General features: G+C 59.1%; 1 protein-coding gene across 1 annotated transcript; it reads right to left on the bottom strand.

The window, feature by feature from the left end:
* Nucleotides 1-7,968: 7,968 nt before the first annotated feature.
* Nucleotides 7,969-20,218, bottom strand: LOC128066514 (tumor necrosis factor alpha-induced protein 2-like). The gene is made up of 12 exons (XM_052659547.1): nt 20,043-20,218; nt 17,452-17,834; nt 16,546-17,179; nt 13,843-13,957; nt 13,592-13,714; nt 13,332-13,432; nt 12,630-12,728; nt 11,813-11,936; nt 10,829-10,951; nt 10,516-10,671; nt 10,211-10,332; nt 7,969-8,586 (listed from the first exon to the last, which is right to left on the bottom strand). The coding sequence occupies exons 1-12, from the start codon at nt 20,216-20,218 to the stop codon at nt 8,178-8,180; spliced, it is 2,565 nt and encodes an 854-aa protein (XP_052515507.1). The 3' UTR covers nt 7,969-8,177.
* Nucleotides 20,219-22,877: the final 2,659 nt, after the last annotated feature.

Here is a 22,877-nt window from a genome sequence, read left to right as displayed (position 1 = left end):
TGAATATAATATCTTTGTGAGTCTTTCCTGGGTATGTTCTGTCACTTCCGAATTTCCCCCAACTATGCAGTTCAGGCTCCTAAAAATGGAAAAAGCAAAAAATGAAGGTGGGAAGGGCGATGGCTCTTTGAGTCCTCCGCGAGCCGCTTCAGCTAGCAGGGGCGGGTCCTAGCGGGGGCGGGTCTTGCAGCTGGAGAGGGAAGCGTGCAGCTACAATGGCTGCCACCTCTTTGTGCACCTCTGTGATCAGACACAGCACCAGTGATGAGAGCACAGGTGCCCAGTGTGTGGAAGGCAGAGTCCTTTTTGCCCACCTAAGCTCCCACATGCTATGTGCAGGGTGCTCCAAGAACATGTAAATAGCTAGCTGCCAAACGCCTGGGAGATGAGGATGGGTAGCCGCTACTGTGCTAAGAGCTGAAATTGCCCAAAACTAATCACCAACCAAAATTTATCATCCAAATATTCCAGAACTTGCAAAGAACTTGCAAGCCTTCAACAGACTCCAGAGTTCCAAAATAATTGCATCAGAAACTCCATCCATGTGATTGTTGTCTAGGTGGGGAGACAGAGTTCTTGCTCTTCTTCTATCATCTTCCCAGAATCTTCTCCAAGGTGTATTTTGTACAGAGATTATGCAATGCACATATACATGTATGATGTCCCCAAATGGCAGGATTGTTCACTCAGAAAATCAAAGAAACTGAAAGCCCTTTAGAACAAATGATACAATCTGATAAACTCACTGATTAGAAAACAAATGTCTGTACAAAACTCCTTAGATTAACACTTTTTGCTAAGGATCTTATAAGATAATTTTTTATAGGAAAAGGTCTGATTCACAATATTGGCTAAAACCATGAAAAGCCTAGTAATAAGTTTGAAAAAAGTTGTTTAAGACCTATATGACAGCAACTCAGTAGAGAATGCTTAAAACTAAAAATCAAGGAGGAGGACCAGAAATCACAGGTAGAGTGAAAGAGGCTGCCTGTGGCGAAGGGTGGGGGGGGGGGGCGGGGGGGGCGGGGGGGGGGAGCCGCACGGCACGTAGCAGGGGACAGAGAATTGACTTGAGCTTAGAACTGTTATTTGACTTTTGAACGATAGTTGCCTTGCTGACCTGGTAAAAATATAAATTGAAACTTAAAAATTTCACAGGACAGAACAAATTTGGTGAGGAAGTTACAAGATAATTTTGAAACCATGGAATTACATTTTTAAAAATAAATATTGAAATGTCCTTGAGAAATTTTGTGCTAAGTTACAGTCACACCAATGGTGGGTGCACGTCTTAATTCCCAACACTTTTCTCATGTAACCCTGGGAGTGAGTGTCATCTAAGGAGTGAGGCACGTAGGGCACCAGTTTTATGTGCGGGCTTGGTATTTGCGTGATCCTGAGACGAGCACCTCTTTAAATTTTGTGTCCTGGTGCTTCACTGTTTGATCCTGGTCCTACCCCTGATTGTGTCCCTGGGCGACTGCAAAGATTACTGCCACCATGAAGACTTGAAAGAAGCAGGAATGGGAATGCCTATTACGTTCCCACACACCTGACTAGCCAGCTTAGCCTGTGCAGATGTTGGATGGATCTGGGAGAAGGACTCTGAACTGTGAGAAATGGAATCAGGCGGTGACTCCACTTGTATCTGCTGTCCCAGATGTAGCAGGTTTACTGGGGCAAATCACAACGGCCCTGGCACTAGGCATGTGACTATTAGACTCGTCACTGTCTTCTTCTCTGTACTGATTATCAGGGACCGTCAGAAACAGTTTGCTTTTACCTGGCAGGACCAGCAGTATACCTTAACAATCTTGCCTCTTAACTATGTAAATTCTCCTGCTCTCTGCCACAGTATATTCCACAGAGATCTCTACTATCTTTCTTATTATTTGTAACGGGTGCTTTTTTAAAGGCTGAGGAAAACTTTTAATTTGCATGTGAGTCACCTAGGAATTCTTTCTTTATGAATTCTAATCCAGAAAGTCTAAGGCAGGCATTCTGCATTTCTACAAATGTCCAGGGGAATGCCATGTTGCCAATCTTTTGGCCACTCTGATAGTATCAAGGTCTTAACACACTGACTTTTTAAAATACACTCACACAAAAACACAAAAATTTTCTGTTTTAATCTATGCTTAGCTTACTTTTTGCAGAAAGAAATTCTTTTTTACATTGTGGTAATGTATGCATAACATAAAATGTCCCATTTTAACTAATTTTACGTATACTGTTTAGTAGCACTGAATACATTTATGCTGTTATGCAACCATCACCACCAACTATCTTGAGAATTTTTTTCCTCTTGCAAAACTGAAACTCAGTTCCCATTAAATAATAACTCCCCATTCCCTCCTCATCCTAGCCCCTCACAACCACCATTGTATTTTTCATCTCTATGAATTGATCTAATTCAACTGAACATTACAACTGGTTGACCCATTGATGACATCATGCTGATTAGATCTGATAAACAGGAAATAGGAAGTACTTCAGATCCGTTAATAAGATACATGTGAACTATAGGATGCGGGAAAACCCCTCCCCCACCAACAAAATTTAGGGGCCTGTGATTTTAAATTTCTGGGAATTATTTGGTATGGAGAATTTTAATTCATCCCCTCTAAGATGAAAGGGAAATTGCTGCATGTTTTACCAGCTACCGTGAAAAAAGGGCTTCCCTTGTGGCTCAGCTAGTAAAGAATCTGCCTGCAATATGGAGCCCTGGGCTTGATCCCTGGGTTGGGAAGATCCCCTGGAGAAGGGAAAGGCCATCCACTCCAGTATTCTGGCCTGGGGAATTCCAAGACTGTATAGTCCATGGGGTCACAAAGAGTTGGGCATGACTGAATGACTTTCACTTTCATGAAAAAAAAAAAGGCAAATTCTTGGTAGGTCTTTTTAGACTTTGGAAGCAACACATCTTGGTGTGCCGTGAGATGACCCATCTGCAGAGTTCCCTGTTGGTAGCCAGTTTCAAGAAGAGACCAGAGCAAGGGAAGGCTCTGCAGGTGGAGGCCACTCTTCCACACAAGCCACTGTACCTGTTGTGTAGATTAACACCTATAATCCAGCAGATCCAGTGATGCTCAAAATACCCATGACAGCATCCTTAGGAAAAACACAGCCAGATCTCTGGAGCAACCCTCCGCTCTCTTCTTCAGCTGACTATTTTCCTTCTGAGAAACTGCTGGTGTGCATTTGGATTCAGTGGAGAGTGAATCCCCATCCATGGACATCCAGTGACCACTCAGCATGAATTTCCCATCATGAGCTAAGTGTTGTTTGACCCACTAAGCCAGAAGGTTTGGCTTCAGTAGCTTTTCCATCATCGCATGGTCTGAATGAAAGACTCAAGCTCAGGCAGGCCCAGGAGGCACAAGCATTGGATTGGCCAAAAAGTTCGTTGGGTTTTCCTAGAAGATGTTACAAATGAACTTTTTGGCCAACCCAGTAATAAGAGTAGAAAGTGACTCCAACACCAATTCCAGTTGCATCACCTCGCCTCCCTTCTCTCAGCCTATGCCTGAGGCCTCTTGGGCTGTTGAGTAAGAAACACTCAAGCCTGATTGTCTGCGGGTCTGTCGATATGCTGGTTCTCCCTGGAAGTGCACTGCGGCCCCACTCAGCAGTGACCCTGAAGGGTGCTGGTGAAGGAGCCTCCACCCAGGCTGCAGAGCTCGGAGCAACGTGCTTGGCTGTCGACTGTGTATAGAGGGAGAGATGGCCAGAGAGATGGATTTACTCTAATTTAGACAGTGGCTAACACTTTGGCTGGAGGACACCAAACAGAATTGGGAGTTTCTGACAAGAAAGCCTGGGGAAGAAGTGAGTAGATGGACCACCTCTCAAAGTGGGTGCAGACAGAGATCTGTCCCCCGTGTGAAAGCTTATCAAAGGGCATCCGCTTCGGAAGCGATTCGTTAATCAGGTGAGAGGACTAAGGTCTGTGTACTTGTCATCAACCTCTGTCATAGTTTGCTCCAGCTTCCTTAAGAAAGTGCCACAAACTGGGTGAACAACAGAAGTATGTGTCTCACAGTTCTGGAAGCCAGAAGTCCAGGACTGAGTTGCTGGGAGGGTGCTCCTTCTGAGTGCTCGTGCTTCTCGCCTCGCTTCTGGAGGCTCCCTGGGGGCCTTTGGTATTCCCGGGCTTGCAGGAGCATCGCCCCAATCTCTGCTCTCATCTTCACATGGCATTCTCCGTGTATGTGTGTATGTTCCCAGCTCTCTTAAAATGCACATATTGATGTACTTTTGGCTGTGCTGGGTCTCAGTTGCAGCATGCAGGTTCTTTAGTTGCACTGTGTAGGGCTTAGTTGCTCCACAGCATGTGGGATCCTAGTTCCCGGTCCAGGGATTGAACCCACGTCCCCTGCATCGGAAGGCATATTCTCAACCACTGGACCATGAGAAAAGTCCCTCACCTTTCTACTGATATAAGATCAGCAGTCATATTGGACTAGGACCCATCCTAATGACCTTATTTTAGCTGATTACCTCTGTAAAGATGGTGTCTCCAAATGAGGTCACTTTCTCGGGTACTGGGCATCGGGACTTCAATATGAAGTGGGGGGGAGGGGGACACTGATCTTGCTGAGTGGCCTCCGGGAGGGGCTGTGGCATCCCACTCCCAGAGTAGCTGTGAGGGGGCTCCTGGTGACTGTCAGCCTCACCAGACACTGTCGTCACCCACACACTTGGGATTTGGCAGTCTATTCTTTTTAAATATTTTTAATTTTTTGACCATGCCGAGTGGTCAAAAAATGACCAGGGACCAAACCCGTGACCCAAGGGACCCCAAACCCATGATCCCACAGCGGAAGCTCTGAGTCTTCGCCACTGGACCACCAGGGAAGATCCGGGAGATCGGGGCAGCCTAATGAGCCACCCTCCCTTCCTGCGCATCTTTCAAACCAGAAACCCCAGCCTTCCCCCCCAGGACTCCCCTGGCTGCCAGGAGGCCCCGCGGTCCCTGTCGGGATGGGAATGAGGCTTCCCCTGCCTCCCTGCCCTGGGCCAGCCTCACCTCCCCGTCTCAACTCTCACAGACCAGGCCTCTCCCTGGGCACCCTGGCACTCCTCGAGGGCGCCCTGGCCTCCCTGCGGCACCCCCGCTCTGCCTACAGCAGCCAGAGAGTTCTTTCCGAGTCACAATCACAGCAAACGGCCTCTCCAAAGTCCCTAGTGCTCCCCCCTTTACAGTGAGTGAGTGGAGTGAGTGGACCCCAAGGCCCAGCCCCAACCAAGGCCCCCTCGGCGCCAGCCTGCCGCTTCGGGGGGGCTTGCTTGACTCCCCACTCCCGGCCAACCCTGCCTTGAGCTCTTTCTTTCCCTAAAACCCGAGCCCCTCCCCGGTCCTAGGCTGTTTCCCTTCGGGCACTGCCCCTCCCCGCTCTGCGCACATGCGTGTGCCCCCTCCAAAAGCCCCCGCCCCCCAGTGAGTACCGCCGTGGCCACAGCGGGACTGCCCCACCCCCATAACCGCTGCATCACCCCAGGCCATCTGCCCCGCACTTGAACCTGGACTGTTTATTAACTTGCTCCCTGTTCCTTCCGGGCCTCCCAGGGATGTGAGCCCTTCAGGGAGAGCCCGGGCCACCCTCCCCACTGCCCCCCTGCAGGGACAGGGTGGGGTTGGAGGGTCCCATCCACGCTTGTCCCACCGCCGACTGTGGCCTCCCTGCCAGTTCACAGGAGCCTGGATGGGGCCGGGGCGACCTGCCCTCTGTCCCCTCTGCCCAGCGACCCACTCCTCGCCTCTGGGGAGAATCCTTCCCTTAAAGGAATTTTCCTTCTGTGACCAGGAAGTTACTGATGCAGAGCCCTTGGTGGAGGGGCCCGAGCTGGTGACCCCGCGGGACCTTAGCGGCTCTCCCCCTCCTACAGGGACAGCATGGATGGCACTCCCCACAGCGCCAGCATGGAGTCCACCTGGCCCGCTCCCCGACCCCAGGGCCCCGTCTCTGACCGCATCTGTTCTCCTTGGACCCTGGCCCACCCTGCTGCAGGGAGGCTGGGGGGGTGCATCTCAGCACCCTATGCATTTTGGGGCCCAAATCCATTCTCTTTGGTCCATGAATATCTGCCTGGATCAGAAAATTTCCCCCTGGTCCTCAGCTTCCATGAGCTCTCCCCTCCCCCTGCCCTCTCCTCCCATGCTCCACAGGGAGAACTCGGCGGCCATACCCCTACCCCGAGGCTCCAACCTGCCCAGGGCCCACACTTGGAGCTCAGCCGGGGGTGGCCTGTCCCTCACCCTCCCCTGGGTGCTCCCCACGATCAGTGGGTCCATCCTACCCGAATCTCATCCCAAACGGCCTTCCCTCAGGCTCCAGCCGCTGATGTCCAGGCCTTTCCAGCTGGACCCCAGACTCCGCCCACCGTCGGCATAGTCATCCCTCCCCCGCCCCCACCCCAACAAGCCTCCAGCTCTCTGGAATGAGTTCACCAAGGTTCCCCTTTGCCTCCCAGGGACTCTGCCCTTCTCTAAATCCTGGGCCAGGATGCGGGTGTGGAGGAGAGCTGGGGCCAGCTGTGATCACAGCTGGGCCCTTCGAGGTCAGTTCTAGGAATACAAGAGCCAGTTCCCACTGGGCCCGATGCATGGAGCTGAAATGTCGCCGTCCCCCTCTTCTGTAAAGGACTGTGGGGGAAGTCAGACAGATTCGTGATCACCACCTCCAGGTGAGGACACTGAAGGGTGGAGTGAGGGGCCTTGGCCCACAGCAGACCCTCCCAAAGGTCACGCTCACAGGTGAGAGGTGGGCAGGAGGCGATGGAGGACAGAGTCTGCAGACACTAAGAGGCTGAGAAAACCTCTCCCAAGAGAAATCACTCCACAGCCACTTTTGAAATCAGCTTTATATTAAGCTATGAAAACCAAGAGTTTGTTCTTAAAAAAACATACAAAAGCATACTATCATAAAATAATAACATCAAACCTGCAAACTTCTACAAACGTACAAAGGCCTTCGTGAACCATTTACACGGGCCAATTTCTGGCCACAGTACCTGGAAAGAGGGGGACAAGTCCAAGAGAGCCGGCTACAAACCCAGTCACAGAGGGGCGTTCCCGCAGGCACAGGCGGGGTGGGTCACGCCTGCGTCTCAACTGCCCCAGGCCGAGGAGGGTGAGTGAACCTTTGCTTTCCTGGGGAGGATAAGGCACGCTACAGGGCAGGGGATGGGTGAAGGCTGTGGTGGGCAAAATAATGTCCACCCCATAAAGATGTCACATCCGAACCCCTGGGCCGCTGACTATGTTAGTTTCCACAGCAGAGGATTTAAGGTTGTCAGGTGGAATTAATAATCAGCTGACCTTAACATCAGAAGAGGATCCTGGAGTGCCTGGGCCGGTCAAAGGTCATTGGTGGGTTAAAGGTCACCACCAGGGGCGAGTAGGAGGGCAGTGCTGAGATGCAAAAGGGATTTGACAGGCCGTTGCTGGTTTTGGAAATGGAAGGGGCCCACGAGCCAAGAAACTTGGGAGGCTGGCCTCTAAAAACTGGAAAAAGCAAGGCACTTCCCCGCCAGAGTTTCCAGAGGAACCGCCTGCCTCAGCCCACCACACCCACGTCAGACTGCTGACCTCCAGAACTGAAAACAAGTTCTCGTTTTAGGCTCCCAAACTGTGGAAGTTTGTTAGATTGGCAACAGGGAACTGACCCAGAGGCCAAGGGGTCAGAGGTCAAGATATTCCTGCCCCGACCTCAGCCTGACTTCCAGGGAGGACCCACAGAGGCATCCCTGGGTCGGCCCCTTGTCAGGGGAGGCAGAGCCGGAGAAAACCCAGCAGGTCCTGGCCATCCCAGGCCCATCCTCAGGGGACACCGAGGGGAATGAGAGGGGTCGGGGGCTCGGACACTGGCTTTGCCCCACTTGCCCTGTCCTCCCAGAGGCCGTTTTCCAGTCCCCCCCGACCTTCCCAGACAGGAGCTCATCTTTCCCTTTCTCCTCCAGCTCTTCCTTCTGCTCCATTCACAGGCTGAGGCCGGCTCAACGCAGCCCTGGACCAGAGCAGGCAGGAGGGGTGAGGCTCGGGCCTGCTCAGGAGCTGGGGAGGCCGGAGACCCAGCCTGAGCAGGGCGGTCCTCAGGCAGGTGGGGCAGGATCTCGTGGACAGGCGGTGATCCCGGAGCTGGGTCCCCGAGCCACACACCCTCCTGACCCCTCCTTCAGGGCATGCAAGCTCCACTCTCATCCACAGAGCTTCCCTCAACGGCTCCTGCCCCACAGGAGGGGTCATCAGGACACAGCTGTTCCAGTTCCAGCGGCTCAGGGGCCCACTCCTCAGCCAGGCCTGGGCAGCAGCAGTAGCAGAAGGCAGGACACCCGGAGGGGCCGCATGGGGCTGTGACGCTGGTGCTGGTCTGACAGCCCCTAAACAGAGTGGTGTCCCATGCTCGGCAGGTGCTCCTAAGGAGGTTAGGACACGGGAAAAGATAACCAACCTTTATAAGCGAAAATAGAGCCTTGGAGGGCTCGTGTGCCCCCGTCTTGCTGTCCAGAACGCTCCCGATGCTCTTGGTGTCACTGCTGGACAGGTTCCCCTTGATGGCCAGGATGGCACTCAGGTGGTCTTTGCTGGCAAAGAGAGGGTCCCATCACTCCGGCCTGCTCACCAACACCCCTGTTCACACCCCTTCCCAGCTCCCCAGACTCCTGGGCTTCATGGGCAGCCAACACCCCAGCCCATGAGCATGCCCCGCTCTGCTTAACCCACTGCGCTCCAGCGGCACAGGCCACAGTGGCGCCAGAGGGTGCCAAGCTCCTGCCCAGTCCGGCCTTTGCACTGGCTGTTCCTCCCAGAATGCTCGTCCCCAGGCCCTTGAGATAACCAGCTCCTTCTCACCCCTTAGCACTTGGCTAACATGTCACCTCCCATCAAGAAGCCATCTGCCAGTACAGGAGACATGGATTCCACCCCTGATCTGGGAAGATCCCAAATACCACCAAGCAGCTAAGCCCATGGACCACAGCTACTGAGCCTGTGCTCACGAGCCCTCAAGCCCTAAAGCCCGCGCTCTGCAATAAGAGAAGTTACTACCATGAGAAGCCCGGGCACTGCAACTCGAGAGCAGTCCCCACTCGCTGCATCTAGAGAAAAGCTCACGCAGCAGCAAACACCCAGCACAGCCAAAAGTAAACAGTAAAATTTAGAACAAGTCACCTCCCCAGAGAAGATTTTCCAGCTCTAAAGTCAGCACCTCCCGCCACTCACAACCTTGGTTAAACAAGCTTTAAAACCTGCACATAGTACTCCTTCGCCAGATGACCTCATCATTGCTAACCCTCATCTGACTGTCTGTCTGTCAGAAGGCCTGGTGTGCCTTGTACCTCCTTGCATCCTGGTGCCTAAACAGAGCCGGTAGCTAGTAGGAGACCACTTGATAACTGCTGGCGGCCTGGGTGGACACAAGGATCCGTGAATGGATAGATGATAGGGGGGCAGGTGGATGACTAGATGGGTGGATGGATGGATAGATGGAAGGACGGACAGATGGGTAGATGAGTGCGTGACCAGATGGCTGGATAGCTAGATGGGCGTCCAGATGGGTAAGCAGGGGCCTGTATGATGGGTAGATGGACGGGTGAGTCTGTAACTGGATGGGCGGCTGAACAGGTGGACCAGATCAGCCAGCAGCTGGACCAGGCTATGCTGGGACAGGCCGACCACACCAGAGGACTCAACCCACAGAGACTGCTGCCCTGGCTCACCAGATCCTCAGGCAGTCAGGGATTGAGCCTCCACTCTAGAACAGAGGCCCCAGGACACAGGTCAAGCCTCGGAGGACCCCTAGGCTGACCGGCGGACCGCAGCTTCACTACGGACGTGCCACGGCCTCCAGCAGCTCCCTGGTCCCTCTGGTCTCGGATCCCCCTCTGAAGGAAAGGCTCATGCGGTGTGGAGCCGGATGCCTGGCTTTGTTGTCTCGGCTCTACGACTGACCAGCCACGTTACCCTGGACATATTCCTCACACCGCCCAGGTCCCATCTGGACGACGGAGACGAAGAATGTCAGCCCCAGCAGGTGGCAGCGAGGACCGAGTGAACAGCCGCTATAAAGATCTGGGCACAGTGGCCAGTATCTATCTGCGCTCTGCCCATCCTCAGGGAGTCACTCTGCACACCCCAAAGGTTCCGACTGCAGCGGGGAACCACACGGCCACGCTGCCTTCCCCGGGTCCTGGAGGCCCCGGCTCTCACCTGAAGTCAGGGTACAAGATGGCGTACATGGCCACCTTGATCGTGATGGCACTGGGGTCTTGCAGGCGAATGATCTCGGCAAGCGTGGGGAGGGCGTGGTGCAGCCAGGTGGCCCGGGAGCCCTGCGGGCACAGGCTTGTTGAGAGAGGCTGGCCCTGCCCGGAAGCGCGCCCGGGGGCCCAGAGAGGCTCGGGTCGGACCTCATCAGGTTTGGAGAGGCCCAGAGGGGCTATCCTACCCGTGAAGAGCTTGGAGCAGGAGGGCAGCCCACCGCAATGGGAGGGTGGGGGGTGGGCGGGGCTTACGTTCTGGGCGCAGAACTGCTGGATGTGCTGGGCGTTGGCCTGGACGAGCCCCGCCAGCTGCTGCTGCTGCTCCGCCGTCTTGAGGACCAGGCGCCGCTTGCAGAGGCGGGTGATGTACTCCTTCACCAGGTGCAGGTGGACCGCCTCCAGCAGCTCCTGAGTGGGCGAGCGGGCAGGTCCATGGGAACCCACCACCTCCCTGAAGGCCAGGGTCCAGGGAGGGGCGGATGCCAGAGTGAAAAAGCGCATCCGGGTGTGCCCACACACACGCCTGCCTGCGTGTCCCCCCACCGGCAGCCCAGCACCCCCTCACCTCCTGGAAGCAGTCCTGCAGCTCTGAGAACTCAGGCATCCTCTCGGCCACGGCGGAGATGATTTCCTCCAGGATCTGCTGGGGGGCATCCCAGTGGGTCTGCGTGAACCTCTTGAACAGCGGCTACAAGAGAGGGTCAGGCTGTGTGGCCACACCCGGCAGAGGAAGGGCCTGCCCAGTAGACACGCATGCACAGACACACACGGGGCCGGGACAGGGGTTGGGTTATATTAAGGACTCCTCGGGCGCTCCAGCAGGAAGTGGAGGCCAGGTTTGCATCCCCTTCTCCAAGGCTGACCAGCCAGCACTGCCATCTGCCTGCCCTGAGGCCTTCTCCACCATCCTCCTCCTTAAATAAATAAATTTCTGCATAAACAAAGCCTGGTGTTTGGCTGGGCCTATGATGATGATGACCCTGCCGAGTCATCCAGAGTCGTCCAGGGTCACCGCCTGGCTACCCTGAGCCGCGGGGCACTGGGGTGAAGGGGGCTCCCCCGGATGGCAGGCAGGAGTGCCCCTTCTTCCTCCCTTAGGACCCCGCCTCATCCTGCGGTACAGGCACTAAGGGTTTCTGGGGATGCCCTGGCCCCTGCAGAAGTGGCGGGAGCCGCCAGAGGCTCTAAGCGTCCCGGCTGGGAGGCAGGGTCTGGCACAAGGGCCTGGGGACATCAGGGGAAACTACAGGCAAACTTAGGACTAGGTGGAGTCCAAACAGGGAGGGGAGCTGAGGCTTCTCGTCTGCAGCCCAGGGCCCTAAATGGCCCTCTGAGGCCAAGCCCAAGGCTGCAGTAGGGGGTGACGTCAAGGGCGGGCCATGGCCCCATCACAGGGGCCACCAGCCTCCCTGCAGCTGCCCCATGCTGCACCTCCTCAAGCCAGGTCTTCGCTTCTGCCGCCCACCCCCTCATCCCACCCTCCCAGGCCCTCCCACAGGCCCCCCAGCACTAGACTCAGCACGTGCCACGGGGCGGGAGGCTGGACTACCTTCAGGTCCCCAAACAGGCTCTGGAGCAGGGTATCAAAGCCACGGCTCTGGAGCGCATTCAGGGTCCTCAGCAGGGAGCTCCGGAGGTCTGGCCTTGTCTGCCACTGCTGCTCCACGGACGTCCTGGAAGCACAGGAGGCAGGGAGGTCACGCCAGCCTGCAGCCCTAAATCCAGACAGCCCGGGAGCCCCAGGCGAATCTCCCTAAACCGTCGCTCTAGAACCCTCCCTGGCTCCCCTGTCCCAGTGGGAGCAAGACCAAGGCACTCCATCCAGGCTCCCTAGGCGGGACCCAGCCTTCCCACCTAACACCTGCCTAACACCACATCCTGTTCTAACTGAGGACAAGTGGCTCAGCCTCTCCATAGTCAGGGTGCTCATGGTTCAATGGACACAGTCACTGTATCTGCTTAACAAGGTTGCTAACAGCATAAATGAAACCCTGTGCGTGAGCGCCTGACCCACCAGCACTAGACAAATGCTTGCTGTTGCCCCTGTAAGCCCGGGCATTTCCTCTCCACCCTGCTCATTTTAATTCAACATCGCTGCTTAGGCTGCTCCTCCGCCTCCCCCATCCCAGGCACCTCCCCCCGGCCCGCCCCTCTGCACCCCCACCCCCTCCCGCCCTCCCCACCACCCGCCGGCTTCCCGGCCCCGCCCCGCCCCGCCCCCCGCCCCCCGCCCCGCCCCGCCCCGCCCCGCCCCCCGCCCCCCGCCCCCCGCCCCCCGCCCCGCCCCGCCCCCGCCCCCCGCCCCCGCCCCCGACCAACGCAGGCAGGCAGCCTCAGTGACTCCCCCCACTGCCCAGCGCCCTTACCGGAAAGGGAGGCAGTTGTTGATGGTAGCGATGACATTGGCCCTGTAATTTCGCAGCTGTCTGCATCGCTCCAGAAAGTCATCAAAGGCGCGCTGGTAGCTGGTGGAAGGGAAAGGGCACACGTAGGCGCAGCACAAACACTGGGACAAGGGCAGCCTCGCAGCCGCCCGGCCAGCCTCCCGCTCCACACGCGGGCCCCCGCGGCACACGGCGGGCGCAGTAGGCATCCCGGAACTGGCTTCACAGGCTCAGCCCGGCGCGGCCAGGGCCCCTGCAGAGCTCCTGGAGAGGGCGCTGCAGAGCCCCAGGCCCCTCTAGAGCTGCAGGCAGAAGGGGGAAGGCGGGCAGCCAAGAGAACTCGGCGCGCGGACCGGGGGCAACACCGAAGGGGGGCCAGGGCCTCAGTCCCTTGGGGGGGCATCTTTGCAGTTGGAGGCTGCTCTTCCCGGGGCTTTGCTGAGCGGGGTTGGTGGGGGGCGGGTGGGGGTCAGATGACCTGAGGCTCTCAGCGCCCAGGTGGGTGGTGCAGGGGGACAAGGACTCCTGCTCATAATAACAGACACCCTAGTGGCCGGGAGGGGGCGCTGGTCTAGCTAAGACCCCCACCTGGGGCCCAAGGGAGGGGCTGGGGCTCTGAGAGAGGGGGCGGCAGGGACCCCTCAGCCCCCAGCCCCGCTACAGGCATGCATGCCCATCACCTACCTCCTGAGGAACCTGGCCAGCTCTTCCAACAAGAAGGGCTTTATCTGCGTGCCCAGGTCCAGGGTGATGCTCTTGGTATTCTCATGGACCTGGGAGATGAGCTGTAGGGGTAGGGGGTGAAACTGAGCAGAAGCCCGCCTGCTCTAGGGCTGGGGCAGGGGTGGGCGCTGGTAAGACATGGAGCAAGGGGGTGTGTGCTCAGTGGCAGGCGCGTCTGCCCACAGGGATGAGGCCAGTGCAGGCAGGGCAGCGGGCGCTACCTGGATGATGTCGATGGCCAGCTCACTGTGGCAGCGGCCGTCCAGCCTCTGTGGGGCCTCATCCTTGGTCCAGCGCTCTGACTCCAGCTCCAGAGCTCGGGCCATCCACTTCCTCACGATGGCCTGGGGAGGAGGAGGGGCCCGCTCTGGGTAGCTTGAAACCCAGGTGGGCGACACTGTCAAGCTCCCTGACCGCCCATCCTGTCTGCCCGGCCCCCCTCAGCCCCTCCCAGAACTGGCCCTGGACTCACCACCTCGTTGGAGAGGAACGAGGCCTCCAAAAGCGAGATCTGGGTCAGGGGCAGGAGGGTCCCCAGTCTGACTCCCTGCAGCTCGGGCGACAGCTTGGGGCTGCTAAGGATGTCGCTGTGGGCAAAGCGGCTGGCGTGAGGAAAACCAGAGCTGTCCCCCCGTCCTGGCCAGAGCCCCGCACAGCTCAGTTGCCTTCCCTCCAGTGCCTCCCACCCCTGCCTCTCCATCTTGTTTCCATCCAGGCCCCGAACCCCAGAATCACCCTGCCTCCGTTCACTCTCTCCCCGCGTCCACTCTTACTCCAGGTTATGCTCCCGAAACCCATCAGCCTTGAGCAACCCATCAGCCTTGAGCCACGCGGCCAGAGGCACCCCACGGCTCAGCCCCCATCTCCCACCTGGCACACCGAAGGACCCTCCTCCCGGGCTCGCTGCCGCCTCCAGCAATCCTCCCTCCCCTCCCCCTGCTGCGGCAGAACCACATTTCTGGTCTGATCGCCCTGCTCCGAGGGCTCCCCCTCCCCTTCTCACCCTCTGTCTCCTTCCCACCATCCCCCACCGTGCTCCCACTGCATCCCACCAGCCCTGCCCTGCCTTCCCCCACGCCCCCCACCGGCTCTGCCGCCCCCAGAGGGCTAGTCCCAGCAGGAGGGGCTGTCTGCCCCTCCCCAACCTCATCCTGGATGGAGGCATATCCACCCATCCTTGTGGAGCTTCCAATGGGTCCCAGAGCCCCCTGGGGACTGCCCAGCCCTGGCACTTCCTTAGGGCCTTTGTCTGCCCTGAGGCTCAAGAATAGCCCTTTCTGCTGCCAGCACCCCTGCCCCACCAGCCTGGATGCGCTGTGTCCCTTTGCTCCCCAGACTTCTGGCCACACGAGCCTCCTCGGAGCCACCCTGGTCTCCCCCTCTCAGGGCTCAGCGTCCCGCTGCACTGACCTCAGGGGGGCCCAGGTTAAAGCCCCAAGAGGGCACCGGGACAGGAAGGTGGAGAGGAAGAGGGGAAAGGCCCAGCACTTCCTGGTGAGTTAGGACCAACAAGAAGGAACCGGCCTGCCCGGCAGGACTCTCCGGCATCCCCTGCCCTGGGCCAGCTTCCCTGCCCTCCTTGACTCCTCACCCACCACCCTCACCTGGTCCTTCCTGGGCCCCTGCTAGAGGCTGACCAACCAGCACCAACCGAGACCACTGACATCCCTGAGAGCCTCAGACATCGCTCACAGGGTCTATGTCTCCAGGCTTCCTGCAGGCTTTATGCTACAGGCCAGGGCCAGCCCCTACCAGAATCCCTGAATCGATCCACACTGCAGGTTAAGTCTCTCCCCACCCAGGTTGATCAAATGAGGGGCATGCTTGTTGCAGTAAAATAAGGGAAAAAAGAAGAAAAAAGAGGTGTCGTGCTGTTTTTTCCCTCCAGTTCTTGACCTGTTCCTGATCTGCCGTCTGTAACTAAGTTTCTTTATCAAAAGATTAAACCTGATTTGAGGATTCCATGCTGCACCTAAGGGCCCCTCGAAACATTCTGCACGCGGGGCCCAGCGTCACAGCGCCCTCTCTGCAAACCACCCATTCGAGTTTTTCTCTCCTCTGCATTATAGAAAGAACGTCTCAGTACAGTCCACAAAAGACAACGGACCCAACAGCTGGGCCAGCAGACTGCCAGCCCCAAATGACCGGGCTACCCAACGCCAGCCTGATGACTATTTTTGAAACAGCGTGAGAAGCATGCAGGATCCTTACGCCTCTGTTCATCTCCAACCACACACTGCGAGCCCCCAGCTATAGGATCCCCTAGGTTCCTCATGGAGCCAGGGACACAGTTCTGGAGGCAGGAGCCTGCTGTGTTCTTGCCTCTGTCTCCGGATTTTCTTATCCAGCTTCGGTGGGCAGAGAAAGCCAAGATACTGGCAGCAACATGCTCAGGGATGCATGGGGTCTGGGTGTATCAGGGGATGCCCGGATCTGAATCCAGTTGGTACCGGAGATTCTCCATGGCAGCACCAGGCCCTCCCAAACTGAGAGCTCCAGGCCTCGGTGGCCAGAACTCAGCTCTGCCACTGGGGGACACCCTGCACAGTGGGGATTTCCCCAACAGGCGCAGTGCCCCCCATCCCACCTGGGAGTGCTCCCTCGGCCTGCTGGGTATTGAACCACACTGCTCCCAGAAGGCCTCCCAGCTCAGCCTTGGGCCATGCAGGGCTGCTCGCTTTGCTGGGAACACCAGCCCGCCTCTCCCTCTCCCGGCCTGTCCTCGCTCCCCCCTGCCTCACTCCCTTACTTCTGTTAGACTGTCAGTGGCCCCAGAGCAGGGCCAATGCCTTCTGTGGCAGGTAGAATCCTGCACCTCCTCCTCCGAGCTGGCTTCCTGGGCTGACCCAGGCCAGGTCAGGGCCCCTGCTCCTGGCCACAGCCCTTCCTGACTCTTGATCACAGGCAGCTTCACCCCCTAACCCAGACTGGAAACTCAGGAATGAAAGATGAGGTCCTTGCCCCCACTCCCTGTGCCTCAGTTTCCCCAACTGTGGGATGCAGCTAAGGCCAGAGAGACTAAGGATTCCCGGGGCAAAGCAGGCCCAGCAGAGGCCCTGCCCCTTTGATTCCAGGCCCGCCTGGGCCGTTTTCCCAGCGGACTCCCTGCACTTGGTGACACCCAGGCCCTGCCTGCCCGGGGAACGCCCGCCCGGCACCCCGCGCCCGAGCTCACTTGGGGTAGAGGTTCTGCACCCAGAGCAGCAGCATGGAGGTGTCTCGCGGGCACAGCTCCAACTGCGTCAGGGCCGCCAGCTGGGCCGCGAATTCCGCGTGGTAGCTCTCGGCGTAGGCGGCCACCACGTGGAAGTCGGCGGGGAAGAGCGGCTTGAGGCGCTCCACCACGGCCTCCAGGTCCTCCTTCATGGTGCGGCCCATGTGCAGGAAGGCGCGCTCGGCCTCCGTGCGGCCCTCGGCGTCCGCGGGCGGCCGCCGGCTCAGGCGCTCCGCGGCCGCCTGCGCCACGCCGTCCCGCCACAGCTGCAGCCAGCCTCGGGGCCGCGTGGCCGCCAGCCCCGGGCACCCCGGGGGCCCCGCCGCCGCCGCCGCGCGGTCCTGGCGCTCCTGCTCGGCCAGCACGGCCAGCGCCTGGCGCAGCCGCTCGGGCGCCGCTTCCAGCGGCCGGCGCAGCAGCCCTAGCACCTGGTCACGCAGCAGCGCATACAGCGCCTCCACCTTGCTCTGGCGCCGCACCAGCTCCTCCTCGCTCGCGAGGCCCGCCGCGGCCTCCTGCAGCTCCAGCTCCAGCGCCAGCAGCGGCCCCGCCGCCTCCAGCCGCCCGCGCTCCAGGTCGGCCTTGAGCTCCTCCACTGCGGCCAGAACACGGCGTCAGCGCGGCCCGGGGTTCCGAGACCCGCTCCCCGCCCCGGTCACCTCCCAGGGGCCGAGACCCCCAAAACATGCGGGGTGTCCCAGCCCGGGCAGGGGACACCAGGCTCAGATCCTGAGATCAGGGGGCAGCAGATGAAAGCAGGGAGGGGAGGCCCTTCGACGCCCACGTGCCCTGCCCGCTCTGTCCCGGCCAAGCGGGGCCTCCATCCTGCCCAGACCCTGCCTGCCTGGGGAGGGGGCTCCCGCCTACCTGTGGGCAGCTGGGCAGGCGGCCGCGGACTGGGCTCAGGCTCGCCCTCAGTCTCTGCTAAGCTGGGCTGACCCTTCTTCTTCCTCCCTTTGGTGAAGAAGCCATGCTGGGTGGCCAGGACATTCGACTTCTTCATGCCGGCCTCTTCTTGGTCCCTGTCTGGGGCCACCTCCCCCGGGACCCTGGGGGAGGGGCCAGAGCTCGGCTGCTGGCCCATTGCACAGAGTGAGAACCGAGGTCCAGAACAGTCACAGGGCGCTAGGGGCTGGGCTGAGGCAGGAATCCGGCCGCAGCCCCATCCTCCGTTCTGCTGGGTTCTCCTCTTGACTCGTGTGGCTTGGGGTCCCAGAAAAACGTGGTGAGCAGAAACAGGGCTGCTCCCGCTGGGACCACGAGGCAGGCAGGGCCAGACACCGATTATGACCTTGGGGGGCTCAGGTCTACAGAAACCACAGTGCCCTCTCAAGCCCTTTCCCAGGTTGGAGGGACAAGCGGCCCAAGGAGGCGCAGGCCTGTCTGAGGTCACACAGCAGCTCAGACAGGAAACTCCAGCTTCACAGCTCCACTGCACCCACACCCTTCCTGCTCCCCAACTGGGGTGAGGAAACCACCACAGAAGCTTCCATTTCCTGAGCCCTTCCTGAGTGCCCATCCCATCACTCCCCACTGCCTTCCAGGAGGGGTGCTCTTTTCCTCATCTCACGTAACTAGCTCACAGAGGCTTAAAACGCCCCCATGGTCAACAGCCTGGAACTCCGCTCACCAGGCACTGGCCACCGCCACCATCCAGAGAGGCAGCACCCGCCCCGGCGCCTTGACCATGGGGGAAGCCAGGACCGGTGGAGGAGAACGCAGCTGACACTAAGGAAGGGAGCAGGGCAGGGCTGGGAAAGGGGAGCAGAGGGGAAGGGGCCTCCTTGGTAACTGCGGTGACCCATAACAGGGCCTGCCCCACCACCCAAGAGTAAATACACCAAGTCGTGACTCATACAGCATGGCTTCAACTCGCCCCTGCAGCAGCCCTGCGAGGCACACAGGGTGATCCACCCCTGCAGAAAGGGGAACTGAGGCAGCAGGAGGTGGGGGTTGCTGGGATTAGGCCTGTCAGACTTTCCACAGCAGTTTTTGGCAGCAGTTTCTGGCAGCAGTTTTTGGTGGTGATGCAAGATGAACTGCTTCAGACCCGGGACTTTCCCGACCTGGAAACCCAGGCTCTTCTCCTCCACAACACAGTTTCTGGGAAAAAGCCTGGTTCCACATACAGTCCCATCAGGGACAGAGCGGGTCATGTGGCAAGAATTGTGGGAATTCCAGTGCTGCGCAGGGCCAGCCAAGGCCGAGGACAGAGGGAACCTGCCCCAAACCACCACCGGGCCTTCCCCTTCCTCTAGTCCGATGCTGGAACACCTCCTCATCCAGGGAGCTCTGCCCTCTGCACTTTGGAGAAGGAGGGCACGATGGTGGGGGCTCGGGCACGGAGACCACTTGGGCCCTGGGGCATCCCACCACCTCCATCTATGGTTCCTGATTTTGGCTGAACTGAGCAGCTTGTGCGGGCTCAGTTCCCCTGAGCAGGGATGGAACCCGAGCCCTTGGAAGTGAAAGTGCAGAATCCTAACCACTTGACCGCCAGGAAGTCCCCCATCTGGGGCTTTAGACACATTGCTTCACCCCTTTGGCCTCAATCCTTTCTAGAAACAGAGCAGACACTCACTTAGGGGGCTGCCAGACAGGGCTTCAAGGAGCGGGTGCATCTAAATAGCAATAACTGCCATCCTGAGGGAGTGCAGACAGGCAGGCTGGGCCTCGTCCTGCACATTTGCACTTTCTCCCGTAATGCTCCCCACGTTATACCAGGAGCTGGGGCCCAGAGAGGTGGAGTAAGCTGCCCAACGTCACACAGCTAGCAAGGTGCAGAGCTGGGCTCCCAGCCCAGAGGTGTCTGAATCCAGAGCCTAATCCTTTTTTAAAAAAATTTAAATACAGTTGATTTACAATTGATCTGCAATCAACTAATCTATATTAATTTTGATCGCCCTGCCCAGTACCAGGGCACAGACCGGCCACCCAGCGCTCCACAGTGGGAGATGGCTGGGGAAGCACCATCTAGCCCAAGGCGGCCCAGTCCCAGCTCCTCCCCCCGGGCCAATGGACGGTGGGCAGACATTGACCTCGGTGGGAGGGGGACCCTCTGACCTGCTGGAGGTCCCTAAAGGACTCTGAGGTAGTAAAGGAGGAGGTGAGAGAGGGGACAGTGTGGCCCTGGGGACCCTGCAGCCCCCTCTCCCCTGGGGCAGCTATGGGGGCTCTGTGAGGACTGCATCCCAGCCGCCGAGGGGGCCGCCCACGTGTCCAGGGGCCCCATGAAGTCCAGGAAGGAAGGGGCCAGGGTCAGCAGACGAGGGAGGAGGAGGGAGAGGATGCGCGGGCACGGAGGTGGCAGGCTGGCTGCCCCTCCCGGCGCCCCACCTGCAGGGTCTCTGGCCGATCCCACCTACCCCTGAGCTCTGCTCCTGCTGGGCACAGCCTCCCAGCATCTCCTGTGTCACAGAGGAGGGGACCCAGCCTCAGAGAGGACCGGGCCAGCTCACCTGCTGCAGGAGACAGCAGCTGAGACCCGAACACCCTTGAGCAGGGTTGGCCCCAGGCTGGGCGGAGGGCCACAGAGGGAAACGCCCAGGTGGAGTGAGGGGAACACCAGGTCCCTCCTGTCGCCCAGGCTGCCTTGGGTCAGCAGATTGGGTTTCCTGTCCTTGAAGCTGAGCATCCTGCCTTGGGCAGGCTGGCCCCCGCACCCTCTCACCCCCAGCCTCAACAAGAAGCCACAGGCTCAGGGCCAGAGACGACCCTCCATCCACAAAGGAGCCCCAGGAAATGTGGGCAATGGTAAAGCCAAGCTGAGCCCAAGGGGGAAGAGCAGGGGGCCACGCAGGGGGAAGGGGGTGGCCAGGCTAGGTGGGGCCTGGGACCCGCGCTCTGGGGGCACTCAGGATGTCCTGCTGCACAGAGGAACAGACACTGGGCAAGGCACCCGCCCCCCCCATCCCTGGGCGCTGACAAGGGCTGGCACATTCCAGGAACACACACATACATGAATACACACACACACGCACACACGCTTCCTTATCAGCCAGACAACCTGGTCCTCAAGTCCGGAAACGGCTCAGAGAGCCAGCCCTCTCCCTCCCAGTGCTTGGCCCGGACAATAGAATGGCCAGGGAAACATTTGGTTCTTCGTGATGCCTCCTGCGACCTGGTGGTGGGCAGGGTCCTGAGCACAGCCTCCCAGCCCGGAACAGGATGGCCAATGGCCAGGGCCCTGGACCCGAGCCAGTCGGGGTGCCATGGACTCAGGCCTCCCTGCAGTCCCCGGCCTCCCTGGCTGCACCCCTCATAGGAGCTGCCGTCTAGCCTCCTATTCACCCCAACTCAGCCCTGGGAAGCTGACCCCAGCCCCTCACGCTCTGCTGGGCTCACAGGAACACAGCCGGGGCACACAGAGCCACCTGGGCATGGAGGGTCCTGCCAGGAAAACCCTGCCTTTCTGGCTCTGGGCCTGGGTCTCTGCCTACAGCCTTCCCGCTGCCGCTCACAGGCTGCTTAGCCCCCGCTTCCCCCGCCTCCCCTGGGGGTGTTCCCCACTCACGGCCCCGCCCACCTCAGGACTCACTGACAGAGCCCCCTAGCCCTGCACCCAGGGTCTTTTCTGCTTCTTCGTGCCAGGCCCATGGGAACATGGGCTCACGGGGCCCAAACCTGGCTTTATGGCAGGCCCTTGCTTCACTCCTCCTGGCCTGGGAGGCACAGGCAGCACCCCCATTTCGCAGCTGGAAAAAAACAGGTGCAGAGAGGTGACAAAACCTGCCTACAGCCTCTGACTGGAAAGCAAGTGGTAGAACAAGGACTACGCCTGGCTCAGAAACCAGCCCGGGACCCTCTGCCTGCAGCCCAGGGGCTCAGGCAGCGCCAGGCCCGTCGGTCAGGGCCGGGGCCTGGGCTGCAGGAGGGGTCTCCTTGAGGGGCCGGGAACGCAAAGCTGTCGGGGGTCGCAGGGGCTCCCCGTGGAGAAGCTGGCCAGGACCAGACCAGGGCAAGGCTTCCTGTAGCATGCCTCCTACCCGAATTCTGCCGGCCACCGGGCTGACTCGTGGGGTCAGGCTGGCTTGTCAGTCCCCTGCTGCTCCTGAGGGAAAGAGGTGCCCCTTGGACACTTGCCCGCCCCCCCCCCCCCTCCGCTGGCTGTAGGACCTCAGGCCACCCATGCTGGGGCCTGGTGTGAGGCAGTGCAGACCCCCATCCTGTGCTGGCCTCAGTTTCCCCAATGAGACTAGGGCTGCCTGCCAGCGTCAGCACTCACACGCTCCTCCCCCCCAACCCTTGTTCGTGGGGCCGGAACCCCAACCTCTCCTCTTCCTCGTTCTGGCCCTGCTCCTGGCCAGGCTGTGCCTGGCACTTGCTCCTGACACGCCAGCATCCCAGCAGGGGGGAGGGTGGGGGAGAGGCAGCTGGTGGGGCCTCCATCAGTGCCTCCCTGTCAATCTCCCATCTCAGCACCCCCTTTCTTGGAGAGCCCCAGGTTGCCAATGCAAACGGGGTTTCCTAGCAGCCTTGCTTGCAGGCTGGAGCCAAATTTCAGTGCCATGTGTTCGAGAGAGAAAGATGAAGAGGGAGGTTTGCAGGGGTCAGGCCGGAGTAAGCTCCTTGCAGCCTCACGTCCAGAGCCAGGACCGGCAGGGTCCACCCCTCCACACACTCACTCCAGGCTGACACTTGCCCTACGGCAGCACACAACTTTCACTGCTGGGAAGTCCCTCGCACATCTAACCCAAATACCTCAAGCTGTAGAACAAGCTTTGGCCTTTCCTTATCTGCCAGGGTGCAGGCTTGCTTAGAACAGGACAGAGCAGTGCCCACGCCTGTGGGACAAGGCTCACTTGGCACGTGAGGCCAGCGGCCCCGGGAAACCAGGGTTGAAGTTTGTTTTGCTCTGTAACCACAGTGGTGGGCTTTCCCAGTTCAGACTTGCCTCAGTCTCCCTATTGGTACAGTGGGCAGGAAAAGGCAGTCAGCACAGAACCTCTGGCCAGCCCCTGGGTGCGTGGGGAGACAGACCTTCTGTCTGCAGTCAACTTGGCCCCACGTCTCCTTAGACAGATACCATTTTAATTCATGTTTAGTTTAAAAATAAATACTCTGTTCTTCATTTTCACATTGGGGTGGTGCAGGACAGTTAGACAGGGAGGCCTTCCCAGGTAGGCAGTACCAAAGGGAACTTCTGCACCAAACCCTCCTCCAAATGCCTGGAATGCCTCTCAGGCTTGCTGGCATGCCTGGCATGACCTCCCCTGGCCATCAGGAGGAGGAGGATGGAAGGTCCCCCACGGGCGGGCTTCAGGCCTGGGGCTGCGCTGGGGCTGCCTCCCGGG

This window comes from Budorcas taxicolor, chromosome 21, assembly GCF_023091745.1.
Source record: "Budorcas taxicolor isolate Tak-1 chromosome 21, Takin1.1, whole genome shotgun sequence".
Classification (NCBI taxonomy): Eukaryota; Metazoa; Chordata; class Mammalia; order Artiodactyla; family Bovidae; genus Budorcas; species Budorcas taxicolor.
The sequence above is the reverse complement of the archived record's forward strand: the minus strand, read 5'-3'. Positions and strand labels throughout refer to the sequence as shown.